The sequence below is a fragment of the Dermacentor silvarum genome, chromosome 1, assembly GCF_013339745.2.
Source record: "Dermacentor silvarum isolate Dsil-2018 chromosome 1, BIME_Dsil_1.4, whole genome shotgun sequence".
NCBI classification, from domain to species: Eukaryota; Metazoa; Arthropoda; class Arachnida; order Ixodida; family Ixodidae; genus Dermacentor; species Dermacentor silvarum.
This window is the reverse complement of record NC_051154.1, coordinates 98,115,390-98,129,885: the sequence shown is the minus strand read 5'-3', so window position 1 is coordinate 98,129,885 and position 14,496 is coordinate 98,115,390. Positions and strand designations below refer to the sequence as shown.

Here is a 14,496-nt window from a genome sequence, read left to right as displayed (position 1 = left end):
ATAGTAATGCAGCTTCAAAGCTTTCTTTATGTGCAGATAAGATTATTAAGCTGTCTTTAACGACTTTTGTAGCAAAGCCGAAGTGCCCTAAAACAACCAGTCAAATGTGCCTTTAACATCTTGGTTGAGTCACCTAGTGCACCTTAAACTTCTGTTATTCAATTATCTCAATTAAATATAATTTGTTTAACAATACACTTAACTGCACCTCTCTCATTATGCTGCATCATGCAGAAATAATCTGAGAATAGGCCACCATTACCGTACAACAAATATTTTCAAAAATACACTTTCCTAGAACTGAAGATTTGAACTCTGACAAACTGACTTAAGTGATAAAAAAAAAATTTTTACTACTAGCTTATGAACACTCTTACCAGCGCTTTCACACACCAATCTGCTGTCAGCTGTAGTAGTTGTTTTGTGCTGTTGTTAGGCCTAGCTGCTTCAACGTTTGCTATCAAGTTTCATGCTGTTCGGTGCCATATTTTCATTTAAAAGATTCGCCGCTGTCGGCAATGGCACCAACTCCACTTTCATTATCCTCGCCGATGGCGCCGAAGTACGGAAAGCACAACAAAAATCTAAAGCATTGCATAATACAGGCTCTATAAATTCAGCTTCGCCACAATAGAGCGGTGTTACACGGTCAGCATAAGCAATAGTGTTGTATCGTGTCCGGTGTTCGGGTAAACACTGGCGGACTAAGCGTTTTACCAAAGAGGCGGGGGCGTAAACTTAAGCGGCATGCATGGTATGGCCACCTAGTGGCAGAGAGCTCAGTCAGACAAAGACAGCTAATATTGCAGTAACCAAGTGTATTTCACTGTGCTGCTGGTACAAATTTTCAACCAAATTACACCGCAGCAGAAAATTTACACCAGCAGCGAAGTATAATACACTTGATTACTGCAATATTAGCTCTGTGTTCATTTGGTTAAGCTCTGCATCACCAGGTGGCTGCACCGTGCAGGCCGCTCACATTTACGCCGCCGCCCCTCCAGTAAAACGCCCAGTCTGCCTGCATTTACCAGATACTGGACAAGCTAAACCTCTTTAATATCAATGTATTGAGCTGAAGCATACCAAGAGTGCAAAGGGGCAACTGTAATGGGACATAAAATGTGTTCCTAATTATACATGCGTGTACCCACCTTCTCCTGCACAGTCCAAGCACCGAGACACTTAATTAGTGTACTGGCAGGCATTTAAAGACAATTTGTGGCATTTAGTGGCAATTTGAGCCATTGAGAGCAGTTAAAGGTACACTTATGTTTTCTCGGATTGCCCGATTTTTCTGACATTTTTGAGATCCCTATGGTATCCGAAAACTTGGACGTTGACCGTAATTGATGACTGATTGCTTGGCTGATAGAAGAACATGTTAATACTTAAAATTTTTAATGCTGAAACAAAGGAGTGCACTGGAAAAATAGCAGAAAAAAAGCACACACCCACATTTTATGTGAAGCGTAACTTTAAATAACACATAACTCTTACAAAACAGCATGCTGTGATAAAATTTGTGCTTGAAAGCTCTGCTAAAAATAACTCTTCGTCTTAACAATTTTCTAAAGAGCGACAAAAATCTTTCAGGGATTCTTTATTCACAGTGCAGGACTGTCCCGAGAAAAGAATAAATAGGTCCATGATTTATCAATTCGTTTGACCACTAAGAAGAAATACAACCACGATTACATAGCTTGCACGAAAATGCTCATGGAACTGCAAGATCATGAAAAACAGTTTAAGTGAGAAATGAATAACAACAGGAAAACCACACAGTTTTATCTGTCTGGCATTAATTTCAATACCCTGAGGGTTGGAACTTACCGAAGACAAGGATGAAGAGTGTGTTGAGGGAAACAACCCAAAATACATGTTCCTGCAAAGGACAAAAATTATTCAAAATTACAGCTAAAGTAACACATTACTAACAGGATTGATTTCTTACACCCAACCTAATGTAGTCAGTTACAGCTTCATATAAGTGTGGTCAAACACATCCAAGAACACACAAGAAGGTTGTTGTCTCTCATTTACTAGAGAACAATGTCTGCTCAGTGAGCCGTAAAAACATTTAGCAAGCACAGGGCCTCGGGATCAGAGGGCAGCCCAAATGTCTTTCCAAATTTCCAATGCCATTCTGCACAGGGGATGATCCCATTCTCTATGAAATGAACGATTGTGTCGGTGGTGCTTTAGAGGTTCTGAGAGTGGCTAATGTCCAAAGAAGCCGGAAGGTCTACTGTCACATGGCATCTCCTTTGCCAGAAAAGAAGCTTTTGTGGCCCAAGTGAGCTATACGGCAAAAGCCTGAAATTGTGAAGTTTAGTTACTATGAATGGTGCTTAAAATCTAAAATTCCCAAAAAATTGGGGCCGCAATATTCTTGGGGTCTACATTTCTTTCAGCAGTGGTGTGTAAATACATGAATACAGTAAAACCTTATTCATGTTTTCGAAAAGAACACAAGAAAAAATGTACTAACCGGGAAAACGTATGATCCGAAGTTATGAAAAAATTTCACAGATTCAATTGTAGTTGACATCTGTGTAATGCGAAGCATTGCGCGAATCGTTGCAGCACAAGACGATGACGTGCGCTGAGCTAGTGGGGTCTAAGCAGCCAGAGACACATGTTCTCATTTTTACAGCTTTAGCAAGCTTATGTTTGTGCTCCTCGAATTCGACCTGAGTGAACAGCTTCTTCGGGGGCAAGTTTTGACATACTTGGGGTGCAGCACCCGTTGGCAACACCCAAGCAGCCCAATACGCACACTCCTTGATTTGCACCCGATATGCGCATTATCGTTTTTCTATTGCATAGTGTGTACGAAACGAAATCTAGCTGGTAGTCTTCGCCAGAATACGATGCCGCCATAGCAAACCATGATTCTCACTTCCTGCCACCTGCAGCAGGGCAGGGCAGCCCGTTTGAGTTATCGTCTGCAGTATGCAGTACACTTCTAACGGCATTATGCCCTGCGCGCGCATGGCATAGACAAGATAGGGGAAGATGCTTATCGCAATAGGGTTGGCGGCTATTGCTGTGAATGCAGTGCGCAATGACTGGCAAGAAAAATTACTGGCACCGGAATAGGAAACCGAGTTATGCATGCCGGCGTTTTCATGAAACAAGGGTGGGCGAGGACTGCAGGAAAGCTGCTGCGGTGGACGCCTACTGTTTCCGAGCGCACGTGCCTCATGCGTTTTATTATTTACGTGGGATCTAGCAGCCAGAAAATGATTCATACTATCGCAGTTTGGTGATGTACTGAGCATTAGTGCCGAAAGATAGTGTTTTCTGGGAATGTATCAACCGTCAAAAAAGAGGCATAAATGTATTCGGTCACTTTTTGTTCTCGATCCCTAACATTGGCGCTGGGTGAATCAAACGAAACGGGATTGCATCACCGAGGTTCTACTGCACACAAATGTGAATTGAACAATGAATGTTTCAATAAATAAATTCACGAATCTAATATCTGCTATACAGTGTATTCTGGGAAAGACCCATGGCTGGTGCACAGTTGAGAGCAGTCTCCACGGCGCTAAGTCACAATGTCACATCAGTACAAGATCCTTCAGGGTCACTAAGGACAATCGTAACAGCCCATATGCCATTCAAGCCAAGGGAATGGCAACAAGAGCAGTGCACATGGAAAAGCCCAGAGCGAAAGCTGTTTGCATTAAAATTCAAAGGGCAGGAGTGCATGTATATGTAACAAAGAGCAGCCACCAGAAGACTTGCTAATCATATCAGAAATGCATGCTGTGTGTTTTCACACATATAATATCAGTATAAGAAGGCGTGCAAATCGCGAACCACAACAACAACAAAAATTTTTTTTTCTTTTCCACAAGCATGCAGGCCTACCTTTATGCCAAAACATCATTGTAACATATACTTCACAGAAACAGACACTACAAATCCTACAAGCATGCAGAAACATTGACTAAAATACAGCCCACGAAGGTAAGCCACGCTGAGAGTTAACTAACAAAAGTATTCCACAAGTGATTTACAAGCCCATCTGACTACCATTCTACAACATCCTTCTTGGATGTGGCACTGCTGCCATTTAACATTAGAGCACATCTCCTGTTTCTTGCCATTGGTGGTTCACCTCGCATTCTCATTTATTAAACAACCTCCCATTTTGAATGCTCTGCATGTATCTGCATTGGCCTCTTCTCACAACCTCAAGCAACCAGTCATGCAGGGTTGGTGGACACCAAAGACCAATATGTCACTACCTGCATTTGCGTGACGGGTGCGCAAACGAAGATGCCATGTAACCGGTTTGCACACTGTCTGGCTGCAGCGGCATCATTACAGATTAAAATCTGTGGATGCCAATCCAAAACCACATCTGATTATGAGGCACACAGTAGTGGAGGACTTTAGATTAATTTTGACCATCTGGAGACCTTTAATGTTCATCTAATGCGCAGCCCACAGGCGTTTTTGAATTTAGCCCCCATAGAAATGCGGCCGCCACAGTTGGAATTTGATCCCACAACCTCGGTCTTAGCAGCGCACACCATAGCCCCTAAGCCACCATAGCGGGTGTCTGCACAGGTGGCAGAGTGGATGTAGTGAGGCGCAGAAGTTCATCCTGCACCATGTTTAGCCTTGCCATAGTCCACCAGATTACAAATTGCTTGGCATGTAGCAAACAACACCAAACAAGAGAACAAAATGGCAGCTGCCTCTTTTCTCCCAGGAAATTCTTACTAAATTTTTATTTAGTGAAAGAATGCTATGCTTGGGAATTTTTCGTGACCACACTAAGTCATTGTGGAGTTATTTTTGGTAGCTGCAATGAAAAGCTGCCATCATCTATGGCAAAGCCTTTTACAGCCTTAATCAGCTGCCATAATGACAATGTTACATCAATTATATTTTCATGCTATGCTCCCTCCTTCTTTAGGCACTGTCAGATGAAACATATTCTGGCTTTAAAAGTGACACTGGACTATGGCAGCTGCTTTCATGTCATATGTATTATCTGAAACACACATGGAAACATTGACAAGTCGGTTTGCTTACATAATAATCTTTTTACTTTATAAAGAACCATCGGATTACCAGAGCAAATGTTCCTATGACAATGCACCCTAGAACACACAGATAAAACAGGTAAAGTTCATACCAAAAACACAAGAGATCCATCCAGTCCAAGCAGCTGTCAAAAAGAAAGGTGGTATTGTGTTAGAATTGTGTCATCTACCTCCCAAATATATATGCTTGTTGATTCCTCAAAATATGAACCAACTAGCAAAGTTAAGAAACATTTCAAAAAAAGAAGGAAAAACAAGGAAATGAAATAGGCACACATGAAATGAGGAAATGAGCAGATCAGCATCAACACTTGCAAGAGATGCTGCAAGTGTTGCAAGAACCAAATAGGTAGTTAAGGAAAGGCTGTATGACTTGGTTTGCTTTTACTATGATGTCTTGAAGTTCCTTTTAAAGCACAGCACGTGTTATATCACTATACCGAATGTCACAGCTAACACAGAACAAGTTTTTAAAATATTGAAGCCTTCTGTGTGGATGACACCAACTGCATGTTATTAGCAACATCCTGACGATGCCTCCAGTATTTTGATGTTTTCATTCGAGGGACCCTGAAATGATTCTGACGATACTATACAAACGTACTGAGTCGTTAGGGTAGGTCCTTCTCATCATTAAGTGATGCATTTAAGCTAAGTGTGTAATTTCTTTTAAGATTTTAAAATGTGCATTCCTACTAATTACAGCGGCACCCTCTAAATTGACGTCATTTCGGCAAGCTATTCGATTAGTTACCCAGGTCGTATCATCGATAATTTTTCCAACTTTATGGTGAACAAATGTTCATAACAGTTAATATGTTGGTTATTTGTTTCTATAACACAAGTAACTAAGAAAATACACGATAATTTATCCCGGCACTCAAGCACTTCCGGCACACAGCAAGAGTCGTCTGCTTGTGTTACAACATTCTCCGTGCTGACGTGAGTTGCACGGTCAGTGCTGGTCTCGAGCTTCTTTTTCGCGAGAACCATGGATCACCCTTGTCACGTTGTGGGCTACAAATCTAGCAATAGGCAACATGTCAAGCTGTGATATTGTTTCATTCTGCAAGGCAATATGCGAGTAGTGTGGCTGCAGTACATTGGGCTGTCGGTATCCGATCGACGCCAGCATCTACGCGTTTGCGGTCATTTCACACCAGAGGATTACTACCACAATAGAGAGTTTTAGAGTATCCGCTATTCGGGTAAACACAAGCACAAGCGGACTGGGCCTGGGCGTTTTACCGGATGAACAGAGGAGCAAATATGAACGGCCTGCACGGTGCAGCCACCTGGTGCCACAGAGCTCAACCATACAGGTATATGTGACAACCTGGAAGGTTAGCTAGCATTTCACTATCAGTGATGAACACAGAGCTAATATAGCAGTAGCCAAGTGTATTCTACTTTGCTGCTGGTGTAAATTTTTGGCAGGAGCGTAATCGTGAGCGCACTTTCTTTTGAAATGTTTAAAATGTTTTACACTTGGTTACAGCAATACTAGCTGTTTCACTGGTTAAGCTTCGTGCCACCAGGTGGCTGCACTATGCAGGCCGCTCGGACTGCTCACGTTTACGCTAAGCCCCTTCATCACAGACATAGTTCATGCCTCTGCCCAACCATCGAAACGCCCAGCTTGTCTGCGGTTACCGGAATACTGTACATACTCAACACTGCAACAGAACACTGCTTGGATAGCTATCGCGGGAGATCGATGGCCAGGCGGCTAGCGAAGAGAATGGAGAGGCTTCTCGCGCTTGCTCCAAGACAACCGGAAGTAGACAACACAACGTCACATCCTGACACAGAGCCAGTGAAGGCGGAACTAAGCCCTGATCACTCGGCAAACGAATTGAGCAGAAAAAGCATGGCTAGGAAGGAGGGTAACTTGTAATAGTCTGTAACTCTCTTAATATGAGACGCTTCACTTAAATTGTGGCATTAATGTTTTAATGTAGCTGTACCCAAAATGTCTACACAATTTGTCCAAACCGTTTCAGGGACCCTTTAAGTAATTCGTAGTGATTAACAGTTTAATTAACTTGATGGCCATAATTCCAAGACAACATTTCTAGATCACATTTGAAAACGCTACTTCAAATGGAAACACCTTGCTAACTGAAAGCAACATTTTTAAATGGGCTGTAACTATGCCACAATGTCAACCCTTGCATTGACATTGTGGCTATAAAGTGAATAATTAAACAGCCAGTTAATTACTATTAGACAATAAGAAAAAAGATACTGGCAGCTCCTTCATGAGTAACTAACATACAGCTGGTTGCATGTAAAAAAAAAAGAAAAACACTTTGCTTTTAACACTTCCTTCATGCCAGGTGAGCCACCCATAGAGTCGACTTACATTTATTAGACTCCTGTTAAATCGATTTTTCATTTTTTGATCCCTACTGAAGGTCCCAGCTGGCACCTATGCACTTATACGGGCCAAAACTTTCGTTATTTCGATCCTGAAGTTGGCCTTCACTGGATAATTCGAGCTTGACCAGTTAGCATGCATGTGCCTGACCCCTATGGTGACCAGAATAGCGATCCCTTTATAGCAGCATCTGTCTCGGTAGAGCTTAGGGGACAGTGAATGTGTTGAACACACGTCATCACTAGTCTAAATTGCTTATTTTCCAGCCTGCCCTAGGAAAGTTTTCAAGCAATAATGGTAGCTCACAATGTCTGATTACGGTATTTACCCGATTCTAACGCGCACATTTTTTTTTCCCCAGGAAAATTGAGTCAAAAGATACGTTCGCAGCATTCATATGCTTTGCCACATAACATGGCTGCATTACGACAAAGCTAACTTCAAAAACCGCACGGCAAAGCTGACGTTAAGAAACCACCGGCTAACAAATATTAGACCCTCGGCCTTTTTTGCTTTCTAAAAAATTTGGTACGCCTTATATTTCTACTTTGCTTAGGAGTTTTAATGTTATCTCTTTTTTTTCTTTCCTACTCTGCACACATAAAAAGCGGGCGTGCGTTTGATTCGGGGGGTGTTGGAATTAGGTATACGAGGTGTGTTCAAAAAGAAATCAAACTTTTGAAATAGCGCGCCAACCGGCACAGGGAGCGTGTTGTGGCTACTGAGCGCATATAGCGGCAGGTTTAGACAACAAACTGCCATTTGCTGCATTTCACTCTGACCGTTGGTTGGCGAGCTACAGCCACTGAAGTGAGCACATGAACAAGCTGTTCTTTGGATTGGTGCCAAAGTGACAATAAAGGAATTGGAAGAACAGCGTGTGTGTGTGAAGTTCTGCTAAAAACTTGTGAAAACTTTCACAGAGACATTTCAGTTGCTTAGCCAAGCATACGGGGAGGACTGTATGAGTCGCACACAGTGCTATGATTGGTTCAAGCGTTTTGAAGACGGAAGAATGTCGGTTAGTGACGATCCCAAGCCTGGATGACCTTCCACATCCACAAATGATGACCACGTCAAGAGAGTTCGTACTGTGATTCGTGGAAATCGTCGTTTGACTATTCGAGAAGTTGCTGACGAAGTGGGTATCAGCATAGGATCATGTCATGAAATTTTGAGTGACAAACTTGGGATGCATCGTGTCAGTGCAAAATTCGTGCTGCATTTGTTGAATGACGAACAGAAACAGACCCGCGTTGAAATCAGCCAGGAACTGCTCGCCGCTGCCAATGACGATGAAAACTTTCTTAAAATCATACCAGGCGATCAGACAAGAGTTTAAGGCTATGATGTTGAAACGAAAGTGCAGTCATCGCAGTGGGTGGCCAAAGGTCCTCCTCGTCCAAAAAAAAGCACACGAGTCGGTCAAAAATGAAGGTAATGTTGGTTGTGTTTTTTGACCGCAAAGGCATTGTCTATCAGGAATTTGTGCCAGATGGTCAGACGGTAAACAAAGAAGTTTACCAGGGAATCCTAGCACGTTTGAGAGATTCTGTGCGAAGTAAGAGGCCTGAATTGTGGGAAAATCAGGCTTGGATGTTGCATCATGACAATGCCCCGGCTCACGCGTCACTCCTTGTCCGCAGGTACTTGGCGAAACACCACACTCCTGTTGTGCCCCACCCACCATATTCTCCAGACCCCAGCAGACTTTTTTCTATTCCCCAAGCTGAAAACCACCTTGGAAGGACGTCGTTTCCAAACCGTAGAGAAGATCCAGGACAACGCGAGAAGAGACCTGCGCGCCATTCCAGAAAGTGCATTCCAGAAAGTGCATTTTAGGAGGCTTTCCAAAAATGGAAGAAAAGATGGGGAAGAGTGCATTGCCAGTAGAGGGGACTACTTTGAAGGGGACAGCACTTAAAGTGTTGTACCATAAGCAGTAAAGGTGTTATAGAAAAAGTTCGGTTTCTTTTTGAACACACCTCGTATACTGCCAAATGAATCAGAGGTGTGTTTTGACATATTTTTCTGCATTTCAATTTGACCCGATGGATAATTCTGTCAATTTCGTTGGTGCCGTCAGTGTCGAATTAGCGGAAGTCGACTGTATAACACTTTTACCAGTACAACTCTCACTTGCCCTCGTAAGGCTCAGCAATTCACAACAGCACAGTGCATTGTGAGGCCAAGAGGCCAACATTGTTTTCAATATTTGTTCACTATAACGATAAGGACAACGGCAGACCGCTACGTCACAAAGGTGCTTGTAAGCTCCCTCTGGTTAGGGTTTTCCAGTTGTGACTGATCGCTGATGTTTTGAGAAGCATACCTAACAAGCATGAATGTGGCATGCTAATGCAGTTTTTATACCAGTATGGCAGATGGCACAGCAATATGTTCTGTCTTCTGTTCGCAGTTTTTCGCAGCTTATCAGGAATATTCAAGTATGTGAAAGGACATGTGAAAATGATGAATTCTGTATCAGGCTATATTTTTATTTTATTCTGTCCATCACAAATGCTCCAGGTACACACGTGATCCACATGGACATTGTTAAATTAAAACTACTGAAATGGCAAATAACAGAAAAACATGCATGACTGCTATGTACCTAAGATCTTGAAATTAAAAAAAAAAGGTGCACTATATTGTCTTTGATTAAATGAAGGTTCAACTGTATCTTTTTGCATTTAATTTGTTAGAGCATAATGAGTACTTAACCATAACCATCCCAAGAGCACTTCTACAATAATTTCAATCCCAATCAGGGACACCATACACTTTTGGGCAGCTTTTTTTTCAACCTGCACAATTATTCAAACTACCATAGCACTACAGTCGAGTCCCGCTACAACGAAATTCACGGGGCACGCGAAAAATTTCACTGTGGAGGAACTTCGTTGACACGAAATTAGTATGTATATACTGTCACGTAGTAGTGACGGTAAATAAAACAGTCGCAAAACTGTGTATGACGAAACTGGTTGTTTATTGGGCGAACCTGTGCCCACAAAAGCAAGCTACACTCAAAGCACAACGATAGCGGCGAACACAGTCGGCGATCGTCAAAAATCTGATCAGCGGCAAAACGCGTCGGCTTTTATACCTGAGTCATCGAAGGTTCCAGAATAGTCCCTGGTACGCGCGTGTCTTCCAGAAAGTTCTAGACAATTCGCGTCGCTCGTACAATCAGATAACATAAGCGTCGGTGAAAACAGGCAACGGAAAGAAGCATCGATAACGTTCTAGAAACTTCCGATACAGGCGCATCCTGCGCCGAGCGATAACGTTTAACATTTGTTAGCCGGTGGAAAGCGGCCATCGGCGAAAGATAAACATGTATACGTGTCAATACGTACACCAAACGGCAAAGCCGCGAACGAAACCGAAACCATCGTCCGGGAAATCTCCGCGATAGCCTGTGCGCAAAGGTTGCGACGTTCCGAAGGCAGTCAATAAAGTGTCAACTTCACGAGAGAATGCATTTCGCGTCACTGTTACAGCATTTTTCGTACACTGCGGTCGACGCCCAACTCAACGCGCGTGCCCGGCCAATTGCGAAACGCTCATTTTGCAGCACATGCACCGTCGCAATGAAGCGGTTTGAATTATCACAATTTCATTGCATATTTATGACAAAGTCGGCAAACTTGGCAAGCTTGCGCTGGATAGTATCTTGTTAGTAAGCACTTAAAAACAAATTGCAAGAAGGTCGGGCCATAACAGCACCGTTATGATCGCCAGCACGTGCGGTGCAGATCACGCTGAGAGCAATGCATTGACATGGCTCACGGCGTCCGAGATTTGCGTGCTTTCCATCGCGCAACGCCATAAATCTTGGACGCCATGGCTGATCGCGCTTAGTGCCCGCAGCTGGCGGCCACAAATTGAAAATAAAAGTGTAAAAAGATACGGATATTCATCTTGAGCAAAAAAAAAAAAACAATTGTTTCGCCAAAAAGCCGCATTGATGAAGTAAGGTTCGTAGTTTTATCAGTGTCACGCGTGCTCTGGCAAACATTAACAGAACTGACTCGATGACCACGAACTCACAACGCAAGCAAGCGCACGCTTGCGTTCTCCATGTCTCAGAAACTTGAGATTACATAACACCAACACTAGACGCACGGAAACCCAATGCGCACCAAGACACGAACCGTTTCGGCTCGACCTTTGCACTTGCTGTGGAGAAATGCCTCCAAGATACAGCGCATGTGCCGCGCATGGTCATGCGTGAAGAGGTGACGAACGCGATAGGTGAAAGCAAATAGGCGTGCTTGATTACGTTACCACGCATTCACTCACTCATCGCCCTCGTGCAGAAGGAATCGTCAGCTCTCGTTTCTCCAAGCGCATCGAGCTGCCGCGTGCCCAGCCTCCACAAGTTGTTTACCAACGCGACAAATAGCAGTGTTTCCTGCCATTCGTGTGCCGGGGCGCATGCTTTTGGCATTTTTGTCGCTAAGAAACTTTTCATGTGTAAGGACACTTTAAACAACTTTTGCCTCGGCCAACATTTTTATAGTCTTTTTGCTCGATTTTCAAGCCATACAGGCTCCAAGTACAGTCGAGTCCCACTACAACGAAATTCACGGGACATGTGAAAAATTTTGTTGCGGCAGAACTTCGTTGACGCGAAATTGGTATGTATATACGTACGCCAAACGGCAAAGCCGCGAACAAAACCGAAACCATCGTACGGGAAATCTTCGCGATAGCCTGTGGGCAAAGGTTGCGACATACCGAAGGCAGTCAACAAAGTGTCAACTTCACAAGAGCATGCATTTCGTGCCGCTGTTACAGCATTTTTCGTACATTTCAGCCAACGCCTAAACCAACGCATGCCCGGCCGATCGCGGAATACTCATCTTGCAGCACATACACCGTCGCAATGAAGTGGTTTGAATTATCCCAATTTCACTTCATAGTTATGACAAAGTCGGCAAGCTTGGAAGCTTACGCTTACCGGTAATTTTATTTCCAGAAGTCTGTCAGCCTGGATTTCTTACGCTTCACAGCAAGCAAAGGCGTAACGCGGGTCTCACAGTCCGTTAAAAGACTGTGGGTTCTTGGTGTCTCACAGGAGACTAACCACTGCGGGTTCGAGCTTAGCGAGCCACAGGGCCGCGTCAGCCGTCACCTTCAGCACCGCTCGCGCGCGAGCTCAGAGGCCGCAAGGGGCTACCGAGTGATGCACGCAAAAACACAGTAAAGCCCTGAGTTGGCGGAAACTGTTTACTGAATCCGTCGGCACCAGCATTGCACAAACGCCCGCACGGCGAGGAGTCAAAGGGCAGGGCGAAAATACAATAACAGGCGCCTATAGCACATCGCTGCGAGAGCACAGACTCAACCTGGGACACGCCGCTAGGAAAAGTCCTGGCGGCTATGCTACTTGCTCTGGCGATAACCAATGGGTCAACTCGCGAGAGCACGGGCAATATCCTTCAGCTTAGGCTTTCGGCAAGTGCGGCTCGGCGTGGTATGACCTCGCACGAGCACTATGGCACCGCTCGTCGGCTTAGCGTCGGGAAAAGGATCAGCACAAAGTACGCGCTCCCCGCACGGGCAAAGGCACCGTGCGCGAGCTCCAGTCCTAGCCACAAAGTTGTCGGCGGACGAGAGGAAAGCATGAACGTACCGTGCGCTGGTCCCGGAGAGAAGTCACAGCCACGCTCTGCCGCTAGCAGCCGAAACGCGGCCGCGTGACGTCAGCGCCCCGCCCTCACCGCAAACCGCCGCGTGCGCAGCGCCACCGCGGGAACCGGTTAGGCGGTGCGGGCGGCGAATAAGGCGAGCGGGGAACGAAAGCGAGGAATGGCAGAGCCCGCGCAATGGCACCGGTGCCTCCCTCAATCCCCACAAGACCCATCGCAATGTCATTGTCGTGGGTTCTGATAACTTTTCTGATGGGGTGAAAAGCATCCATTACTTTCAAAGCAGTCGCCGGAGTCGGTGTGTAGCGGACTGTCATTTTCCCCAGACGATGAGATGTTAGCATCTTAGAAGAGTCTGTTGCTGGGCATGTTAGCATCTTGTTGACAACAGCGGCTGCAGTGCGGCCGCTCGGGTGCTATCTTGAAAGCAATCTGCGATGTGTACAAAGTGAGCGCCCGCGGCGGCCTCATCTTCAAAGCGGTCTGTGATGTGGGCAAAGTGCAACTAGTGCCAATAGAGCCGTGTGCGCTGTGCTTTCGACGTTTAGTTCTCGGTGAAGCGAGACGGCACGGAGGTCAATTCCTTCTCACTTCAGCGTGTTGACACCGAGTTTCCGCGGTCATCGAGCGAGATGTGTTCATGTTTACCTGTGCGCACGTGTCACTGTGCTCCGTAATTTAGTTAGCGAATGTTTACAAGTTTATACGGCCAATAAAACTACTATCCTTAGTTCGTATAGCTGTCTACTAATCTGCTATCGCAATCGATGTGTCACCTTTAAGGCGAAACTGCGAGATTTTTTGCTTCCGCTTTCTGCCTCAGCGATCATATGTGCCTTCTCCCTGAGAGAGAGACATTTACGCTTCTTCATTGGCGTAGCCATTTCGACCGGACAGAGACCACAGAAAAAGGCAGCGATTGTGGTGATCCCCTGCAGTCTCGCGTGGGCGCGTTATGACCATGCGTGGCTATGGATTGCAGTGGCTTAAACTGATACTTTGAATTTGACTTCGTCCGCAAAAACCTTGTTCAAGCGAACATACGATCGTCAGAGCTTTGGAAGGGCCTTCGAATTTGACCACTCGGCAGTTCTAATTTCAGTTCAGTCCCAGTTTCGTTCTCGAAAAGTTCGTTGAAGCAGAAATACCGAATAAGACGCCTTCATTATGAAGGAACTTATTTTGTATTACTTTCTATGGGCAGCTGACGGGGAATTGGAAAATCTTTGTTGTGGCGGAAATTTCGTTGTAGCAGCATTCGTTGTACGAGGATTCATCTGTACATGCTTGAAATGGCCAAAAACTTTGTTAAATCGAAACCGTGTCATGAAATTACATCATTAAATTGCGAAAAAAAAATACATGGTTTTCAACGAAACTAAGATCGGGA

At 44.6% G+C, this 14,496-nt stretch overlaps 1 protein-coding gene across 1 annotated transcript in view; it reads right to left on the bottom strand.

Moving 5' to 3' along the window:
* LOC119433309 (E3 ubiquitin-protein ligase MARCHF6-like) overlaps nucleotides 1-14,496 on the bottom strand; it is a 143,193-nt gene that overhangs the window by 70,047 nt on the left and 58,650 nt on the right. Inside the window, exons 9-10 of the mRNA XM_037700458.2 lie at nucleotides 5,159-5,191; nucleotides 1,834-1,885 (exon numbers count right to left, since the gene is read on the bottom strand). Coding sequence (XP_037556386.1) covers nucleotides 1,834-1,885; nucleotides 5,159-5,191 — 85 coding nt within the window. The remainder of the gene's footprint in view (nucleotides 1-1,833; nucleotides 1,886-5,158; nucleotides 5,192-14,496) is intronic.